General features: G+C 42.7%; 1 protein-coding gene across 1 annotated transcript in view; it reads right to left on the reverse strand.

Moving 5' to 3' along the window:
* The window catches only part of NUDT3 (nudix hydrolase 3), an 89,704-nt gene extending 70,774 nt beyond the window's left edge, over positions 1-18,930 (reverse strand). The window contains exon 1 of the mRNA XM_049890395.1: positions 18,612-18,930. Coding sequence (XP_049746352.1) covers positions 18,612-18,710 — 99 coding nt within the window. The 5' untranslated portion in view covers positions 18,711-18,930. The remainder of the gene's footprint in view (positions 1-18,611) is intronic.
* Positions 18,931-21,516: the final 2,586 nt, after the last annotated feature.

Raw genomic sequence — 21,516 nt, forward strand, 5'->3', positions numbered from 1 at the left:
CCCTTTATGATGCTGCCTCTATGATTGCTATGGTGGCTCAGTTTTTCTCTTTGTGTACCTTCTCTCTTGCTGACTTTTCACTTTCTCCCTCTAGGTTCTGAGTCCTGGCTTTTCACTCCACCTCTAGTTCCACATCTCCAACTGTCAACAGTTCATTTCAGTTCATTACTCAAAATTCTACATGACAAAAACCAATGTCCCATTTTTCTCCAAAGTCAACTTCTGTTCTAAATTTCCATTTTTCTTGTCACCTGGGATCAAAATTTAAAAGTCATCTTTAACCACAAGCCCCTTTGTCCTTAACATACTCTCGTCACCAAATCTGTCCATTTAACTTGTTCCTTCACTCCATTACCCTGCTGCCATGGCTCTCACATCTAAAACAGCGCAGCATTCTCCCAATCCCTTATGAAGGATGATCATGGTTCCCCACTGTGATCAAATCCAAACTCTTCATTCTCTTAATCAAGGCTCTGTACGCTTAATTCCCATCTCTTGCCTTGCTACACCACTAGACACAATTCAGGCTGGCTCATGCACTCGGTCTCCGACATGCAACAACTCATTCCTGCACTCAGTCATGGTGTGTCCTCTGTGCCCTCCCCCCTCCTTCCTACCTCTAAATCTTATCCATTTCTTAAAATCCAAGACTGACTACTTCAGTATTTTGCTCCTAACATGAGGTACCTACAAAATATAATCTTACATTTTTTGTAATTGCTCCATATACCTTAAGTCCTATCTCTTCAATTTTTGTTATCTGATTCCACATAGCACAAGACAAAGAGTCGCCACTTGTTCAACTTAAATGGCTAAACGTAATTTAATTAATTCATCAGTTTAGAAAAGCATTCTTCTTGGAGAGCAGGGAACATATCCACAGTTTTAAAATCATCACTCTACCTAGAACGGTGCTTTGCATGAAGTAAGGACCCAAAAAGTACTTGTTAACCAAGATAGAACTTGGGGCCTACAAGATATGTATTTTAAGAAGCATCCTACAGTTTTTGTAAGCTTGGATTTCTCAAAATTCATTTTTTATCTCACCCTTGACACCTACGAAGTTTAAGACACCAAAAATTCACATATTCTCAAATATTCCTTAGGACAATTCTAAAAAGAGAAACTGTAAGTATAAAGTGGGCGGGTGGAGAGGAATGACTACGTTGGAAAGCATTTCATAAAAAATATCTGCTGTGGTGCGACAGATCACTTTTACACGACCTTTCTAGCTGTAGTCTTGTAACTCTCCACAAATGAGGAGCTTGTGGCCCACCAAAGAGATTGGACAGCTTCCTAATAATGCAAATAGGGTACATGGCACCGTTGTGGGAGTGGGACCATGCAAGTAAGGTTATGGAATGGTCAGTTTTGCCATCCTGCTAGGCTTAAAATGAGCCATTCCAGAGGCAAAAAGGTGGGACCTCACTACCACCAAGAAGAGCTGGAAGTGGAGTGCATCCTTTGGACCCAGGGTCCCTGCGCTGAGAACCTCCTAGGCCCAGGAGAGAAAGAGAGAGAGAGTACTGTAACACAGGAGACAGTGCGAATGCTAAGAAGCAGCAGCAGGCAAGCAGCAGTGGCAGAGAAACTGTGGCAGCAGAACCAGGAAATTGGTGCGAGACGGCACAGTGGGCTTCCCAGCCCATGGAGCAAGGCACTTACAGTAGCCAGACAGCTGAGTGCCTTCAGGCAGGAGGCCTCCTAGAGGAGTGAGGTGCCTCTGGGCACTTATTGGTGGACTAAAGGGCTTTCTAACACTTGCCCAAGCAGGGCAGAGGCCAGTCCGAGAAGCCCAGTGGCTGAGGGAGAGGCCTACCTGCAGGTAGGGCTGAGTTGTCCTGACTGAAGAACTGCATCCTGAGTCGCTCCTGATCTTGAATTGTAACCTGTTACTTCCCTAACAAACTCCATAACCATGAGCATGGTCTGTGAGTTCTGTGCAGCCACTACAACAAATTAACGAACCCAGCAGAGAAGTAGGAAGTGTGAGAAGGACGGCTGGTGTCAGAACTGACAAAAAATTTGGAGGGTGGAGGTATATTTGACCTCTACCTCAGAGGCATCAGCCTTGGGCTGATGTTGATCTTGATTCCCCTCTCTCCCCCTGAAGTAAGGGAGTTCTGCCATCACTGGGCCATTTTTAATCATCTGCATTCAGGCCAGTATCAGTTACGTTCGTTCCAACTAGATTATTTTTTTGTCATTTAAAACCAATTTTACAAACCTTTGCATGAAGAAATTTTCACCACAATAAATAGAAAATGTTAAAGGCTCCTTCATAAATAAAATGAAAAGACCCTCACACAAAAAAATAAGACATAACAATATTTCTGATTCAACACATTTACATTTCTTCTGGCTACCCAGGCGGTTTATCATTCAAGGTTCTTGGTTGCAAGCAACAAAAGTCATGTCTGGCTGCCTGAAGCCAAAAGGTATTTACCTAAGAAATAATCAAGAAAATTGGAGTGGCAGGGACTGGAGGGCCAGGCTTGGAAAATGGGCCCAAACCACAGGCACTCCAGGGCTGGCAATGAAACCCCTTTCTTTTGTCAGGCTTGGGTATCTGCACAATCTGATGACAAAACCAAAAACTGGTTGCCACTGAGTCGACTGTGACTCATGGCAACCCCACGTGTTTCAGAGAATTGCTCCACAGAGCCTTCGTAGCTACAATCTTTACAGAAGCAGATCGTCAGGCCTTCCTTCCTCAGTGCTGCTGTAGGGTCAAACCTCTAATCTTTTAAGTTAGTAGATGAGTACAATCTGTTTGTGCCACCGAGGGACCTGATGGTAGGTGCTCCATAAATGATGACCTCAGGGAAGGAGAAGGAAACATGGTGGACCACTTGCAGTGCCATGATCCTATGAACAGTGCCCACTACCAAATAATCTGCCCCACCTGGTACCTTTCCTACCACTGAAATCATTACAAAATCATTGAATTACCCTATTTTAAGGTATTCTACTTCACATATCACACTTCATTATACTTGCTAGCTTAGCTACCTATCACCACTGCTAGGATGCAAGCAACATGAAGGCAGGGGCTATGTCTGTCTTGTTCACCAGAATCCAGCACAGTGCCTGGTGCCCAAGAAACACTGGCTAAATTAACAAACAAATACAACCAACCAGGGTGCAGAAATTCCCATAAGCTGTATCTTGCCACAATCTGCTATAAGTCCAAGTTACAATAAAGCTAGAAATTGCATTTTTCATAGCTTTATATTTATATGTTGTTGTCAGAGTAGAACTGGCCCATAGGGTATTCTTGGCTGTAATCTTCATAGAAGCAGATTGCCAGGTCTTTCTCCCACGGAGCCCTGAGTGGGTTCCAACTGCCAACTTTTCAGGTGCTTAATCATTTGCTCCACCAGGACTCACTTTATAAATGTTCACTTGTGCCACGGAATGGACTGTGTTCTGTATAAGACTTTACTTAATCCTTAAACAATACAACGAAATAAGAAGGTATTATTATTTGTCTCCATTTTACAAATGAGAAAATGAGGTTTAGAGATGTAAAATAATTTGCTCAAGATCACTTGGCTACTGCGTGTAAGAGCCAGGTCTGTCTGACTCCAGGACCCAAGTTCTTTACTACCACAGCCGTCAAAACCCAAATGCCACCCTACAGGGTCTGGGCACGGGGAACAAATATGTAAAGTCAGTCAGACTGTCTTGACAGAGACACACCATATTTCCCGAGGAGTATTTTCACCCCCAAAGAAATATCCTCCCTCCCATTTTTCTTGAAACATGCAGCCCTTTGGTTTATCTTTCATTTTCCTACTTTTGAGAGAAATTACATGGGTATCAGAAATATATGACCTTCCTTTTAACTCTACCCTAAAAAGGCAACAACACCTCAGCCACCACAATACATGTGACAATACTGGGCCCCTGTACCAGGGAGATTACCAAAACCAACCAAACCTGCTGCCGTTGAGTTAATTCTGACTCACAGTGACCCTACAGGACAGAGCAGAACTGCCCCATAGGGGTTTCCAAGGCTGTAAACTTTACAGAAGCAGATTATCACATCTTTCTTCCCCAGAGAGGCCGATGGGTTCGAAACGCTGACCTTTCCGTTAGCAACTGAGTGCTTTGACTACTGACTGCATCACCAGGGCTCCTACAGGGAGATCACAGGGAGTGGAAAAGACTATGGCCAACTAGAGAGGGGTAGAGAGTCCAAGGGGAAGCCACCACTCAGCTCCGGCCAGGGTCATCACATGGGAATGCTGGCTCAATACTGGCACATCTGATTTTTCAAGAGAAATCTAAAGACCAGACTTCTATATGAAAAGTCTCAATATTAAGAAGTTGGTGATTGATTTTAAGAAATAGTTTAAAAAAAATCACCTTGTAACCCAAATGCAGCCATGAGTCATCAGTTTGTGGCCTCTCCCCTATTCTTCTGCCTTTCATGACGCTTTGGGACAAACAGGCTTCCAAAAGCATGAGCAAAAAAAGAAAAAATAGATAAATTGGACCTTATTAAATTAAAAACTTTTGTGCACCAAAGGGCTTTATCAACAAAGTAAAGAGACAAACTACAGAATGGGAGAAAATATCTGGTAACCATATATCTGACAGAGGTTTAATACACAGGATATATAAAGATCTCCTACAACTCTACAATAAAAAGACAAACAACCCAATAAAAAATTGGGCAAAGGACTTGAAAAGAAATTCTCCAAAGATAAGCAAATGGCCAACAGGCATATGAAAAGACACTCAGCATCAATAGTCATGACTACTGTTAGTCGCTGTTCAGTAGTTTCCGATTCTTGGTGACCCCATGTATGTCTGAGTAGAACTGTGCTCCATAGGGTTTTCTAGGCTGTGACCTTTCAGAAGCAGACGGCCAGGCCTGTCTTTCGAATGCAAATCAAAACCACAATGAGATGCTACTTCATACCTACTAGGGTGGCTACTACCAGAAAAATCAAAAAGTAACAAGTGTTGGCAAGGATGTGGAGAAATCGAAATCCTTGTGCACTGCTGGTGGGAATACAAAATGGTACTGCTGCTGTGGAAAACAGTTCGGCAATTCCTCAAAAAGCTAAATACAGAATTACCATGTGACCCAGCAGTTCCTCTGCTAGGTGTATACCCAAAAGGTTTGAAGGCAGAGACTCAAACAGATACTTGTACATCAATTTTCACTGCGGCATTACTCACAAAAGCCAAAAGGTGGAAATAATCTGTATCCATCAACAGATGAATGGATAAACAAACTGTGGTTTATACATACAATGAAACATGATTCAGCCATATAAGAGAAATGAAGTTCTGATACCTGCTACAAAATGGATAAACCTTGAAAACATTACACTGAATGAAATAAGTCAAACAAAAAAAAGGACAAATATTTTATCATTCCATTTCTATGAAATATCTAGCATAGGCAAATGTTTAGAGATGAAAGTAGACGGACTGTCAGAAGAATAAACAAATCTGTCTTGGAAGAAGTACAGCCACAATGCTCCTTAGAAGCGAGGATGACGAGACTTCGTCTCATGTACTCTGGACATGTTATGAGGAGGGACCGGTCCCTGGAGAAGGACCTCATGCTTGGTAGAGGGTCAGCAAAATAGAAGAAGACCCTCAACAACATGGACTGACACAGTAGCTGCAACAATCAGCTCAAACATAGCAATGATTGTGAGGATGGCTCAGGATCGGGCAGTGTTTCATTCTGCTACACACAGGGTCACTATGAGTAAGAATCAACTTGATGTAACATAACGACAACAACAAGGGCTGGGGGGAGGGGAAATGGGTAGTTAGTGCTGAACCCCCCAAAAAAACCCAAACCCGTTGTTGTGGAATCGATTCCGACTCATAGCGACCCTGGAGGATAGAGTATACTGCCCCATAGAGTTTCCAAGGAGTGTCTGGTGGATTCGAACCGCCGACCTTTTGGTTAGCAGCAGTAGCTCTTAACCACTACGCCACCAGGGTTAGTGCTGAAGGCATACTGATATTTATGTATGGGGTGATGAAAACTTCTGGAAATGGATAGCGGTAATGGTTGTACAACATGGTAAATATTAATGTCACTGAATTACTCACTTAAAAATGGTTAAAATGGTAAATGTTTTTGTTATATATATTTTATCACAGTAAAATTTAAATAAAAATTAAAAAATAAAGCTCTCTGACTTTGAATAGCCTGGCTGGCCCAAAGTCCTCCATGTGGAATATTCTTCCTGAACTACCCAAATCCAACTAAGCCAGCCAGGTCTGGCCCCACATGCTTCATACCATCTTCCCTGATACTTCAGCTCATCTTTACAGGCTCCTCCAATTCCTATAAACTCTCCTCTCCATCACTTCTCTAATTATTTTAAACTCTAAATTGCATCTTGCCAACAGACTGAAGCTCTTCAAGAGCTTAGATGCTATATTCTACACACTTAAACGCCTCAGTTTTAAGTATTCTTTCCAGATACCACAAATTACTTCTGTAATTAAAAAGTAACTCCCACTTGAAAGAAAAATCACAGGTAGTGCTGGCAAAAGGATGATTCGATGCTAGCTCCTTGTCCCATAGTTGTTGACCTATGAAAATACCACAGAAATGCAATTGCTACACACAGAAACTCTCTAGATTATTCTCCTAGTTCATTCTACCAACAAAATCTAAAAGCTTTGTCATATTATTAAAAGCAGACTACACATACTGCACAGCCTCCCAGGAAGAATTCAACACCACAGTGACAGATGTAAAAGCCCGGAGTCAGTAAATGATGACTAAACATAACTCTACCAAGTCTTTTCTGCAAAAAGAAAGCAAATGAAAAAATTAATCAAAACAAATTTTAAGCATAATCGTAATGACCAAATATTTCATATATTAGTTCAAGTTACTCACTCACAAAAAGCATTTTATAACAGCATGTAACTTTTCTTAAAGCACTTTAAATTAGGATTCTTAAATATTTTTCAGAAAATCACTATTCTTCCTCCTTTTAATAGAAGTATAAGCACTGCATGTCTGAGTTCATTGCTGTTCATCACCATACACTAAGCTGCTCTTATAAAGCACATCAGAAATGTGTTCAATAACCAACATAGAGAAAAGACTTTCCAGGCAGTTCTTTAAAAAGGACTTGATTGTTTTATGAACAAAGAGATCAACTGACAGTGTACAAAGAAAAGCTTTTAAGGGATCATTTCTATGTTTATAATACTCTTGTTATCTTTTAACAGTTTTTTACTTGCTTTAAATTTAAATTTTTGTTCCTTTTATAATTTTTTTTTTTAACATGTTCTCTGATACATGAAGTAAAAACTCATTCTCTTTCTCTCTTTTTGGAAACGCTCACAAAATACACCAACATAAGAATGCTTTATGACACTTGAGCTGTTAACTTTCCATTTTGAAACTGAGTTAAAAGGCTTTCTAAACTAAGAATTTTTCAAAGCATTACTGGATAAAGCACACAAAAAGGTCTGATCTGATCCTAATTCATAAACTTCATAAACATGAAACTTACCCTGATATGTAAACCAGATTTGCTGAAACAGTCTATTTTTGCTTAACTGCACTAAGAAGGAAGCAGCAGCACAAACAATTCAAACAATAAAATATAAAAAAAAAACTTATATTTGGTTTGCAAACTTTTGGAGCTTACATTCATTTGAACACAGATGTATCATTCTAGGAAAGTTTCCCATTTCAAATAAAAAAAAAAAAGAGGTTACACTGAGATGATCTTTTTCAAGAAATTTTCACACACCCAGCTCTTGCTGGCATTTGGGGAGCTGGAAGAAGAGATACGAAAGAATTTTAAGGCATGTCTCTGTCTCAGGGGAAGGTGAAAAGACACAATTCCACCCAGAATTCTATCTGCTCCCCATTCCACGGCTGGAGATGAAGGCACACAGCTAAAGCCTATCAGGCTCAAACATTACAAACATTACCTTGAGAAGAAAGGTGTTTTGGCTTAAAAGACACCTTTGTAGAAAGCAGTCTAAATAATGAGGCAGTTTAGGAATCAGCAAACCCAGTCCGACCCAGATAAATGCTGAGCTGCTTTTTAGGGGCTTATAGGCCAGTTAGGCGACGGGCTACCAGCCCACTGCCAGGACATTCTCAGACTCATAAGAACTGCACCTACACACACATACCCCACATCACTCCATTCCCAGCAATTCTCTACTCTAGAAGAATCTCTGATACTTAAGGTAACCAAACCTCGATAAATCTAGGTTAAGTGTTTAAAAAGCACAGATGACTCAAGTGTCCTAGTTCAATTAAATTTCTAGGAAAAACTGGCAAACCTTTGCTCTGTTAAGCAAAAAATGTCCCGCAGTCTTTAGTTTGCAATGCACTCAGCACTAACTTTTATAAGCTAACTACCTACTAGTGTGCAGTAGCCTGCTAAACACACACACACAGAAAGAATATACAAGAAACTGGTAACAACGGTAGAATTTTGGGTAAGGTGGCTAGGGAAGACACATGGAAGGGAGAACTTACCTTTCACTCAATACTCTTTGTACCTTTTCAGTTTTGCACTGTGTGCACGTATCACTTATTCAAATGAGTCTTTCTGACTAAACTGCCCTAAGAAGAGTGTGAAGAAACTTTAGGGTTGTCACACAAAGCATTCTCTTATTTTTCATGGAGCTGCTTCTTTCCTTTTCCGCCTTCCTTCTCTCTCACATCTCAAATTTTCCTCGGGTCCTTTCAGACTTACCTCTTAAAAAGGTTATAGCACTGCACTTTACTTTCACCTTTACATGAACACAGCTTTTTAAAAAACTCTCAACTATCATATTCACCCCTCTCTCTCATTCAAGGGAAAGGTTAGTTTGCTTGCTTGCTTTAAGCAACAGGGGCAGGGCAAAGTAAAGGAGAATCAGGAAAACTGGAGGGACAACAAGGCCCCGCATGATCTGGCCCCCGCCCAGCTCTCCAACATCTCCCACCACTCTCCCCAGTCTTGGGCTTCCAGCTACACTGGCCTGCTTTCTATTTCTCTATGTCAAACTCGTGCCTACCTTGGGGCCTTTGTAACTTCCCTTCCCTCTGTCTTGGCAATCAGGGACCATCCAACAGAAACTTACGAACCCCCCCATCATAAGTATACGACATAACTTATTTTCCACCCAGCACTCACTGCTACCTAAAATCATCATGTTCACTGATTTATTTACTCACTTATTGTCTCCCTGCACCAGTACCATATGCTCCACAAGAGCAAGGGCTTTCATTCTTTGTATACCACTGTGTCACCCGAACAGTGTCCAGCCCGATAAGTAGGCATTCAATAAGTTTGTGGAACAAATGAGTAAATGAATGAATGAAGGAAGAATGAACAGTTTTTCCCATTCACAGGATTAGGAAGCAAAGGCTTCAGGAAGGCTGGGGAAAAGATTGTGGCTATTCTTGGGCAATTTCCACGTTACTTTCGGAGAGAAATTCTCGAGGTGGGTTCACGGACGTTTTCTTGGGTGTTGAGAGGATTTCACTCAGGAAGTTGACTTCAAGCATATATTTCATTACTAAATTTTAAGCTTGACAATTTTATTTCCAAATTCACCTTCTTACTCTTTTTTGCCTGTGATAGTTCTATGTTCTCCATTTCACATCTCATATACCAGAAATCAAATGCTTCAAGACTCTACACTACAAAATTTACATGGTGTTTCTCTCACCTGGATCTAAAGAACAAGATGATGATGACAGGAAAATTTTATAACTACTCCTACCAACCCCCATCTCAACAACTACTCTAATATTAGCTACCTTTAGAATCCAGATTGGACATACATTGTTGGCTATGAACCACTATCAACAAGTCATTAAATCAGTACCTACCTTCTTAAAGAATCCAGACTTACTGGACCTATTGAGACTGGAGGAGTTCGCCAGACTATGGCCCTGAGTTAATCTTCAAATCTTGAATTGAAACTATTCCCTGAAGTCAACTTCAAACTAAGTAACAGCTTAGCCCCAAGAGTAAAGACTGTCACCCTTCAGTACTGTGTTTAAAAAAAAAAAAAAAAAATCTATATAAGACCAAAGGGTCAACATCTATTTTAAAGCACAGAAGAGAAGGTTGGGGGGCCAGGGATATTAAATAAATGGAAGTGAAACAACTAGAACAGAAATATGAGAACGTTGGCCCAATGTGAAGAATGAAACCAATGTCACTGATCATTATGTCTATATCTGTGGAATTGGAGCAAGTTTTGCTGTGTATATTTTCACCAAAAAAAAAAAAAAAAATGTACCTACCAACTGATTAGTTTGTTTGTATTTACTTATTAACAGGAGGTTCCAGGCTATCAGCAAACAGAAATCCTCCGCCCTCAGGTACTGTATCACCAGGGTTGGGGAACAGTACATTATATCAATCACACAACACAAATCCTATGAGATGGCACAGGCTCTCAAGTTCAACATCTCAAAGAAACCTTCAGCTTCCTATCACATGACTATCCAATAAGATTCAGAAAAGATTTACAACCTAAGGCACATACACTGCCAGGCAGGCTAATATCAAGACTGTGAGAGACCCTGTAACTAAGACACCAGAAATTAGGGAAGAGGTGGGAAGCTTCTCTGGAACACATACACCAATGCATTGCTGGTAGACATTAAAATCACTGTGTTTTAGCTTCTATCACTTTTTCCACCTGATTGTAAACTTTTTGAAAGCAGGGAACATATTTTTTTTTAAATAAAAATATGTTCATTTATTCACTGAAAAATAATACTGAGTATCTACTACATTCTAGGCACTGGAGATAAAGAAGGGAAAATACACACACACACACACACAATCTCTACCCTCATGGACTAGCTTTTATTCTGGTGAAAGGAAACTGACAATAAACAAATACAATATGTCTGGTGATGATAAAAAACCCATTGCTGTCGAGTCAATTCCAACTCACAGGGACCCTACAGGACAGAGTAGAACTGTCCCATAAGGTTTCCAAGGAGCGCCTGGTTGATTCGAACTGCCGGTCTTTTGGTTAGCAGCCAAAGCTCTTACCCACTATGCCACTAGGATTTCCGGTGATAAGTGCTGCCAAGAAAAAAGAAGCTTAAGAGACCTAGTGACAGTGGACTGGTATTTTACATACGATGATCATGAAAGACCTGTCTGATAAGCTGATAATTAAACAAAAACCTAAAGTGAGGGAGCAAGCCATGCAGGTAACGTGGGGAAGAAACAGCATGGAGGCCAGTGTGGCTGGAAGAGAGGGCTAAGTAAGAGGGAGAACGGTGGGAGGTGAGGTCAGAGCCATGGCAGGGCCATGAGATCATGCAGGGCCTTAGAGGTCACAGTTAAGACTTTGGATTTACTCTGACACAGAACACCTCTAGAGGGTTTTGAGCCCAGGCAGGACATGATGTGACTTATGTGAGAAGCAATGTCTAGCAGCTGTGGAAGAAAAAAATAGAGCGCAGGCAGAGCAGGGAGACCAGATAGGAAGAAATTACAAAGGTCCAGGTGAGCAGCAATAATATAAAGCAGCATGATGGAGGATGGAAAAATATGGCTGGGTTCAGGATTTGCTGCCAGATTAGATGTGGGAAGGAGAAAGAGAAACAAAGAATGGCTCCAAGGTTTCTAACCGGAGCCACTACCTGTAGGAAGACAGGGAAGACTGAAGAAAAATCAGGTTTGGTTTTGGTGGATGGAACAGAGATCCAGTTTGGGCATTTTATTTTGAGATGACTATCAGATATCCAAATGGAAATATCAAGTAGACTGTAAGGTATATAAATTCGGGAGAGAGGTCAGGCCTAAAAATGAACATTTGAAAGTAATCAGTATAAAAATGGTAGGATTGGATGAAATCACCTGCTGTATGGGGTGGGGGGGGGAGAGGAAGAAAAGGTTCAAGGATTGTGCCCTCGTGAATCACAATAAAAAGAAGTCATGAAAATAAAGAAGAATCTATAATACATTGAGACCGAGGAGCAACCAGAGGGGGAGGGAAGAATTAGAGAGATGCCCCAGAAGCCAGGCAAAGAAAATGTTTCAAGAACACAGGGTTTTCAAAAAGGAAGGAATGATTAGGTAGCACAAGGAATGAGGGCTGGCCACAGGATTTATTAACTTGGAAGTTACTGTTTATCCTGTAAGAGAGAGGCTTCAGAAGAATGGGAGAGAAGAGTGCCTAACTGAAGTGAACTCAAGAAAAAATGGGAAGAAGGCAAGTACAGACAGCAAGCACAGAGAAGCTTTGCTATAAAAGGGACGAGAGAAATGAGTGGTAGCTGGAGAGAATACTGGGTCAAGGGAACTTTTTTTTTGCACCATTACAAGGGGTCTATATTTCCCCTGTATTTTTTTTTTTGTACTTTAGATGAAGGTTTACAGAACAAACTGGTTTCTCATTAAACAGTACACATATTGTTTTATGACACTGGTTAACAACCCCGCAACATGTCAACACTCTCCCTTCTTGACCTTGGGTTCCCTGTCACCAGTTTTCCTGCCCCCTCCTGCCTTCTAGTCCATGCCCCAGGGCTGCTGTGACCCTTTAGTCTCGTTTTGTTTTATGGGTCTGTCTAACCTTTGGCTTAAGGGCGAACCTCAGAAGTGCCTTCATTACGGAGCTGAAAGGGTGTCTGAGGGCCATACTCTTGGGGTTTCTCCAGTCACTATCAGGCCAGTAAGTCTGGTCTTTTTTGTAGGTTAAAATTTTGTTCTACATTTTTCTCCAGCTTTGTCCAGGACTCTCTATTGTGGTCCCTGTCAGAGCAGTCAGTGGTGGTAGCCAGGCACCATCAAGGGAGCATTTTTTTAAGATGGGAAATAGTACAGCCTGTCTGACCTGGACATGACAGGGTGGAGAAGGAAAAGCAGTGTGCAGAAGCGATGGGACAGCTGTAAGCTGAGGCTGCCAAGTGGGCAGGAGGGGATGAACAGAGTGCACAGCAGGCAGAGGGGTCAGCTCTGTGAGGGACCACAGTCTTAGTCATCTGTGTATTACCAGGGTAACACACAAACCCAAAAAACTAGGCAAAATCCTTTGCTGTGAAGTCGATTCCGACTCATGGTGACCCCACGTGTTGCAGAGTAGAACTCCTCCACAGCGTTTTCAAGGCTGTAACCTCTCCGAGGCTGATTGCCAGGCCTTTCTTCTGAAGCGCCTCTGGACGAGTTCAAACTGCTGACCTTTCAGTTCACAGCCGAGTGCTTTAACCACTGCACCACCAGGGCTCACTGTATGAAGACTAGTCCATAGTAAGAAAAAAAAAAACACACATCCATTGCTGTCGAGTTGATTCTGACTTATGGCAACCCCATGTGCTACACAGTAGAACTGCTCCACAGGGTTTTCAAGGCTGTGATCGCTCAGCAGCTGACTGCCAGGCCTTTCTTCCACAGCACCTCTAGACAGGTTCAAACCACGAACCTTTGAATTAGCAGTCGAACACTTAACCATTTGCACCACCCAGGGACACTTAGTACATATTAAAACCACCCTCCCCCCGCCAAAACTAACTCATTGCCATCGAGTCGATTCCGACTCACAGAGACCCTGCAGGACAGAGCAGAACTGCTCCATAAGGTTTCCAAGGAGCGGCTAGAACATACTAGGGCTCTCAAAAACTGTGCACTGAAGGAATGAATAAACAAACATTCTTGAACAAAGGCCCTTCTTCTTGCACTAGGCTATGAAGAAAGATATAGATTGCATCACACACAGTAGATACACCACACTCTCTTTATTGAGAAATGAGAATCATCCAAAAGCAAAAAAGTAGGATGAGGGCAAGAAGAAGAGAGGAATAGAGATTACAGTATGACTTCAGACCAGAATTCACATTTTGGGAAGTATCAGTAGGCAGAAAATGAGAGAAATGACTAACCGACTAAATGGTAGCAGGCAGGCAGAAGGGGAAGCAAAAAAAAAGGCTCCAGGAAAGATTTTAAAAAACGCAGAGCAGCAATGCCAATCAGATGACTGGGTCAATGTACCCACCATGATCTCAGAGCAGTGTAATACTGCACCACGACAGAGAGAATGCTACAAAAGGTCTCTCTAACTAGACTAATCTCAAGGAAGCCCTTTGTCATGGTTGTTGCCTCTGGGATTCCCACCTGTGCCTTACTCCCCTCTCTAGAGCCTGCCGGAAGGTGTGGCCTGCAGTGATGTCCTTCTATCTGCTCCTCTGGGACATTTTTACTGACACTCAGGCCACCAAAGCTTCAATGTCATTCAACTCTCCATCCAACTTGGTGAGCTTAAGGATCTGAGAAAATGAGAGGCAGCTCCCCCTTGCCAAGAGATGCAGGGCTCCTGGAGAAATGCTTGAAAGAGAAACCTAACTCTCTTAAGGACAGTTTTGTCCTTTCTTTTTAAAAGCAGGTTTAATGCACAGGGAAATATAACTGACACCCTTTTGTTGTTGTTGTCAGTTGCCGGTGAGTTCTGACTCATGGCAATCCCACATACCGCAGGGTAGAAGTATGCTCCATAGGGTTTTCAAGGCTGTGATCTTTGAGACGACCAGGTGCTTCTTGGCAACTCTATGTGGCAGTTCTATTCTGTCCTACAGGGTGGCTATGAGTCGGAATCGACTCAACAGCAATCAGGTTTTTTTTTTTTTTAATCTTTCAGAAACAGATCATTCGAAGCTCCTGTAGGTGGATTCGAGCCTTTCGTGTAGAAGTCAAGTGCTTAACCATTTACATGCGCCACCCAGGGACTTGTGACATGATCCTATTAGTGCTCATTTTTTTTCCCTGAATGAAAAACGGTCCTTTAGGAGCAGCTTTAACTTCTCCAGGTTCTGTAATGCCATCTAATGCATATTCTGTATCACTGGCCTTTCTAAGAGACTATTTCACACTCTTAGATATTTTAACTGTCTAAAATTCATGTTACACACACCACCTCCCCTCCACAGAGTACACAGAGTATGAGCAAGCCCACCCCCTATGTCTCCCACTTCCTGTCATCACAGAGATTCCATAAAAGGAAAAGAGTGGGGGAAGAGGGAAAATCTCACTGGAAGTGCTTAGGAGGGCCAAAGTTGAATAAGATGACAAAGATGAATGTCATATTACCAAGTTCAGGGAAATAAAATCTTACTCAAAAACTAAGTTTTGGTCTTTAATTCTGTTTATGATAAAATATTAACCAGAGAATATGGCAGACTAAAAGACATAAACGTGTATTTATTTGCTAACCTTTGTTTGTAGGGCCAAGATCTTAAGTATGGGGCTGCTGCTGACCTGCAAGCTTTCTTTCATATACCACATTCATAATGTGACCTATGTTTTCCAGTTCTAGTTTCTATAAACAACAAAAATCTGAAAACATTCGTGAAGTAATCTATGTGCAAAGTCCTTCTGTACTTTTAAGATTCCCTCCCCAATCTTTTCCAGTTTACTTATCCTATATAAGTAGCAGTAATTTCTTTCAGTGACTTATATTTACTGAGTCTTTCCAAAGCATTTGAAATATTTTTCATACAACCTTTCTTTTTGTGCTCAAATTTCACTGGTTTACACAGTATTTAATTAAACTACATAATTATAACGGCAAGTTCAATGAACATAACAGACACAGGAATAAATACAACTGACTCTTGGTAAGTACAAGTTTCAGTAGCTGGGAGGCCACATGGTCAGGATACAACCAGACCCAGGCTGCGTGCCAAATACCAAGCATTCGGTGTACCAAGTTAGTTCAAGTAGAGGTTGGTTAAGAGACTGTCTACTATACATCAGGTTCAAAGTACTGTAATAAATGTTATCACAAATATCCAAAACTTTCAAAGATTTCAATTTATCAGAATATCAGTAACAATAGAACTTTTAACTGGTAGAATTTTCTTGCTGTTAATCTCATCTATCAACAGGAAAACAAGCGAGAGATCTGGAGGACAGGGAACTCATTTTCATCATGTTATTTCTCTACCTCTCCCACTAGATTCTGATTCCCTGCATGTTGGTCATCTCCTCTGTATCACAGAACCTGGCACTCAATGAGTGCTCAATAAATGCTTGCTGAATAAGTTCACACATCCCAAACTGGATCAATATTTCAGCCACTATAACTGCTGGCTTGGTAGATTAAATTTTCTGGGGCTAAAAACACAGAATGCTAGAAGGTTTGATTCACGGTCAATTATCTTCTAATGTGTTCATCTCTTTTTCTTCCATTGTATGTATGTTTCCTGACACTGGTTAATTAAATTTATAAATCAGGGTTCTGTTTATACTAACCTTACTGTTATATTAATGCTAATAATATTCAGTAAACTATTCTATCTTGATTAAAGGCACTGGTGTCCATTACAAAATAAAATTGGGTTGAATGTGTTATTAAATTTGGATTTCATATTCCCAAAAAGTATAGCAGCTAATGCTTCCAACTGTTGACACTTTTAATGAGAACATAAAACTTCTCCTGGAACTAACAAATTACTTCCCTTCTCAACACATTTATATAATCTGAGAATTGAAAAACACCCTAGACATTATTTTGTGGTCTGAAATCTCTTCCAATTAAGGAATCACATCTAAAACTACTCAACATTTTGAACAAGGAGGAATGTTTATCTTTAAATCCCACGTGACACGGTGCTACATAGTAGGTTCTTAATACTTGCTTGTTTAATTGAACTGAACAAGTCTAAAGTGGGCCCATTTCATTAATTTTCTTGCTCTTCCCAGGCTTTAGCTGTAACACCCACTGAATCTGTAATTAAAGATTTGCATGAATCTTCTGCTCATTAACCAACGTTCAAAAACAAATTCAGTGGAGGAAACTCCATGATCAGCCAAATGTTTAAATCCATTGAAAAAGCTTTTTAACAGTTTAAATTTTTAAGCGAGCTGGCAGGTCCCATGCCTGGTCTGACTTGCGTGAAGAGGTGGGGAAGCCTGCAGATTCAAGTAAGCATGTAACAAGTGCTAACGCTACTAATGTCAACACTTAATAAAACTTTAACAGGAAATGGAAAATCAAGTCTTCCTGAGTTTGCTTATGACCTATAGTTTTCAATTTATCCAAAATACTCACATGTTCTCAATTTCTAGTTTTTTTTTTTTTTTTTTAGCAAATCAAGTCTTGCATCCTTCATACAACTAAGTAACATACCCTTTCTTATAACTGGAATGTTCACAAACTTAATCACAGTACTTTAATAGGACATGTTATTACGCTAATTATTTCTCCCTCCAGTTAACAGCCTGTGATCCCATCTGATTTCCCAGAATATAATATGATAATAAAGAGAACAAAGCCTCTGAAGGAGTAACCACCACCAATAATTTTACTTTATTCGAGTATGTATTACAAAACAGTGTTCTTACTACTTCTGTTTTGGGGACTTTTACATTTGCTGCGATACAAAGTATACATTCCCAAATCCTGTTCCCTTCTGTTTTGCTGAAAGGGAGCACACAGGATCCCTCAACAGCACAATTAGTGCTTCACTAACTCCTTTTTTTTTTTCTTCAGGCAATAATTTAAATTCCCACTTCCTCCTAAATCTCTCTGGACAGCAGCTCCTGGCAATCCATCTGTCCCTTTCATCACAGCTTCTTTTCATAACTAACGGGTCAAGTTCCTTTCCCCATTTCAACCCGATGCACTGTACTGCAGCCTTGCCACCACAGCCCACTGAACGCAGGAATATAACATATTCAATTTCACTGTCCTTCATTGTTCCCAGTTTAACTGCCATTTTACCATCATGCACACACGAGAAACGCGTTCCCACAGGCATCTTATGAATTTCCAAAGCAGCTATTCTTTGTGGATTTACAAAACATGTGCCTTCCCCGAATTCCCTTCATCACCACAGAAACGGCTTTGGGAGGCCCAGATTTCCTTTTTTTTTTTTTTAAGTACCCTCAGCAAAAAGGTTCTAAGCATTTTAATTTTTCTAGCAAATTTAATCCTAAAGGCTTTCTTTTAGTGTAGTGGACGACGTCTGGGCGAAGATCTTCAATACGGACTTTGACGTTTCCAATCAAAATGAAAAATTATCAGGCCACGAAGATTACTTTATCAAATGTCCTTTTCTTCTCAGGCTACCCCATAAGGGCTACTCAGCGCACTACTCAACAGCTGGCTTTGGCTTCTGCACAACGCCCTAAATCTCCCTACCCGCCCCCCTCCCCTGGGCTCACAGACACACATAATCCCCGGGCAAATCCCAAACCTGCCAGTGAAGCGGACTCTTTCTCCGCCACAAAGGGCCCGCCTGGGCCTCGTGCACCGCGGCCTCCGCACACATGTGCCGGACTGACAAGTGCGGAGCTGCCCCTCCAGGATCAAAAACTGGGGGCCTGGACCGGTAACCGCTGTCTTCCCCAGCCACTGCCTTCACCCCGCGGTCAGCCTCCCCGATGACAACCGGCGGCTGTGCGGGTCCCCCCCATCCCGGCCAGTCCTCCACGGCCACGCTAAAACCCACTTCCCCTCCGCCGCACCATCTCTTCCCCTCTCCTTCGCCTCAGAAATTCCGTCGGAGCTTCGTCCGGGCCCCAGAGAGGCGACCCTTCCCGCGGCCGGGCACACCCTCAGCCGGCGGCGCGCCCCCTGCGCCCGGCCTGAGGAGGCCCCCGACCCCGCGAGCCCCCAGCCGGGCTGCTCACCTCCTCCTCGCTCTCGCTGCGGAAACACAGGCACGCGGCCCGCTTCTTGTAGCCATCGCCGTCATAGGTGCGGGTCTGGTTCGACTTGAGCTTCATCATCCTCCGGGCCCGGGTCGGGGTGCGGTGCGGGTCGCGGGAGTCGAGGGGTGGGGTGCCCGCTCCGGACGGCCGCGCGCGCGCGCCCCCGGCTCGGCCAAGAGAAGCAGGGAGGGGGAGCCGCTTCTCCGCTACAGGGCTCCGCCGCTGTCCCGCCGCGGCCGCCTCATTCCCCCCGGCCCAGGCCCCGCGCCGCCGCCGCCGTCACGGCTGCCGTCGCCGCCGCCGCCGCGGCCGCCGCCCCCTCTGCCACCGCCACCCCCGACGACGACCGCGCCGCCATCTTGGGCGCGCTGCGTCAGCGGCGTAAGGACGCGCCGGCCTGCGGGACGGCCGCGCGCTGGCAGCGCACAGCGGGTTCGGGAATCGCACCCTCCCAGTCCGCGCGGCGTAAACGAGCGAATGGAATGAGGGCCACGCGACTAGGCGGCCGCTACGCTGGGAGCGTAGGCACGGGGGCGGGGGGCGGGCGCCTAGGGAACCCGGGGAGAAAGGGGTGCTGGCGAGCGCCGCCCTGCTCCGCCAAAGGGCAGCTCCGGCCGAGATCTGGCGGTCCCGCTGCGTGGCTTAGTGGAGGGGGAAACGGGGCCTTGGCCAAGGTCGCCCGCGGCCGAGGATGGCCCAAGGTCAGGCCAACCGGCCTGCGGCCCTGTCAGTCCATCTGGGAGGAGACGAGGGGGAAGGTCTAAAGGAGAAAATAGGATGTAATTAAACCCAGTGGAGCAGGCAAGACTGATTTGGCTGGGATTAGGAACGCTCGGAGACGGGGCTCGCGAGAGGGCCTCCACACTGAGCTGACATCCTGAAGCCCTGAAAGTCTTCTGCGCTGGGGCAAATCGTCGTCCATTAGAATGAACAAATATTTATCCTGCAGTCCTTTATTGATGCAGATAGCAAATGCTTCCTCTTAAGGTAACCAGGAGGGCCAGAAAGGAAGAGATACTTGTGTGTGTGTGTAAATCATAAAACATCATCGTTTCTGGCAATAAAAGAAGAATATATATTGTGGAATGTCAAACAGATTCTCCAGGAAAAGATACACAGCTAAACGCTTTTGAAAAAGGAAATATGGGGTATGACCCATGAATGTTTTCAGCAGCCCAGACCAAACCTCGTAACATGCTGATGCCCCAAACATGGCAAAAATCTTGTGCAGCATTTGTGTGTAAATTGCTTAATCCTTTTTCAGTTTGATTGTATTCAGCAAAGTCAAAAAACAGGATTTGGAGCCAAACAGACCTAGATTGGAAACTGAATTACGTCATTTTCTCCCTCTGTAAAATGGGGAAAATAAACCCGCTTGGCACCCAGTACATAGTAAAGCACTCAATAAACTGCAGCTAATATGACATTTCACTAAACCCTTGCCACATAAGATGTGGAATTTCAGTTAATTTTGGTCAATCCTCATGCAACAGAATTCCCAACCTCTTGGTCATTTTGGTTGTCTTTCAAGAGATTCCCCTCCATCCTTATGTCTCTAAATTAAAAGAAAGGGTAACAACTTAGAAAAGGAGGGGGAGAAAAGTTGCACAACTCGAATGTTATCAGTGTCTACACAGTGTATGTGTAGAAATGGTTGAACTGGTGTATGTTTTCCTGTGTATATTCTCAAGCACAAAATAAAAAATTTTTTAAACAGGGAGAAAAAAAAAGTTCTGATTGCAGACATGGCTTCTGTGTATTGTCAAAAATTCGAAAGGTGGGGGCATAAAAAAAATAAATCATGGATATCTGAGCACATTGTGTAGATACCTGTATCCTGCTTTTTTCTGGTCATTCCCCCCATGTCATTAAAAGTTTGTTTTAAATACCATTCCTCATCACTACCTAATAGTCTATCATAGGGATGCATCACCAACTATCTTACCATTTCCCCATTGTTAGAAGCTTAGGCTATGTCCTCTTTTTCATTAGAACCACTGCAATGAACATCCCTATATGTAAGTTCTTGTCCCTACCTCAGACAGTTCCTCCAGATAAATTTCAGAAGTAGATCAAGGGGTAGGATCATGCTTATGGCTCTTGCTGCGCATTGCCAAAGCCTTCCCAGAATCCTTGTATGGGTACAATCACACAAGCAGATAGAGGGCTGCACTGTACTTTCTGCCACTTAAGGTTGAGAGCAGAATCCAAATGGCCTACTAAATTTCAGTACACCAGAGTGAAAGTAATAAGCAAGTTAGCTTGTAAACTCTTTGAAGGCAGCAGGACTGTGTCATTTACCTTCATCTCTGCCTCCTAGCACAGGGCCTTATCCAAAATCAGCACTGAGTAAATGTTGAATTCCAAGTGATATTAATGATATGGTTCAATAATTTCTGCATTCTGTTGGATCACCTTTCTTTGGAAAAGGCATGTATGTGATTTCTTCCAGTTGGTTGGCCTGGAAGCTGTCTTCCAAGTTTCTTGGCATGGACAAGTAAGTACTTAATAGCATTGTATCCCTCTGTTGAAACATCTCAATTGGTATTTGCTCAGTTCCTGGAGACTTGTTTTTCACCAATGCCTTCAGTGCAGTTTGGACTTCTTCCTTCAGTACCATCAGTTCTTGATCATATGCTACCTCCTGAAATGGCTGAATGTCAACCAATTCTTTTTGATACACTGGCTGTGTATTCCTTCCACCTTTTTTTGATGCTTCCTGCATCATTCAATTTTTTGCCCATAGAATCCTTCAGTATTACAACTCCAGGCTTGAATTTTTTCTTCAGTTCTTTCAGGTTGAAAAATGCTGAGCGTGTTCTTCCCTTTTGGTTTTCTAACTCCAGGTCTTTACACATTTAATTATAATACTATATTTTGTCTT

Source organism: Elephas maximus, chromosome 1 (genome assembly GCF_024166365.1).
Source record: "Elephas maximus indicus isolate mEleMax1 chromosome 1, mEleMax1 primary haplotype, whole genome shotgun sequence".
Taxonomy (NCBI): Eukaryota; Metazoa; Chordata; class Mammalia; order Proboscidea; family Elephantidae; genus Elephas; species Elephas maximus.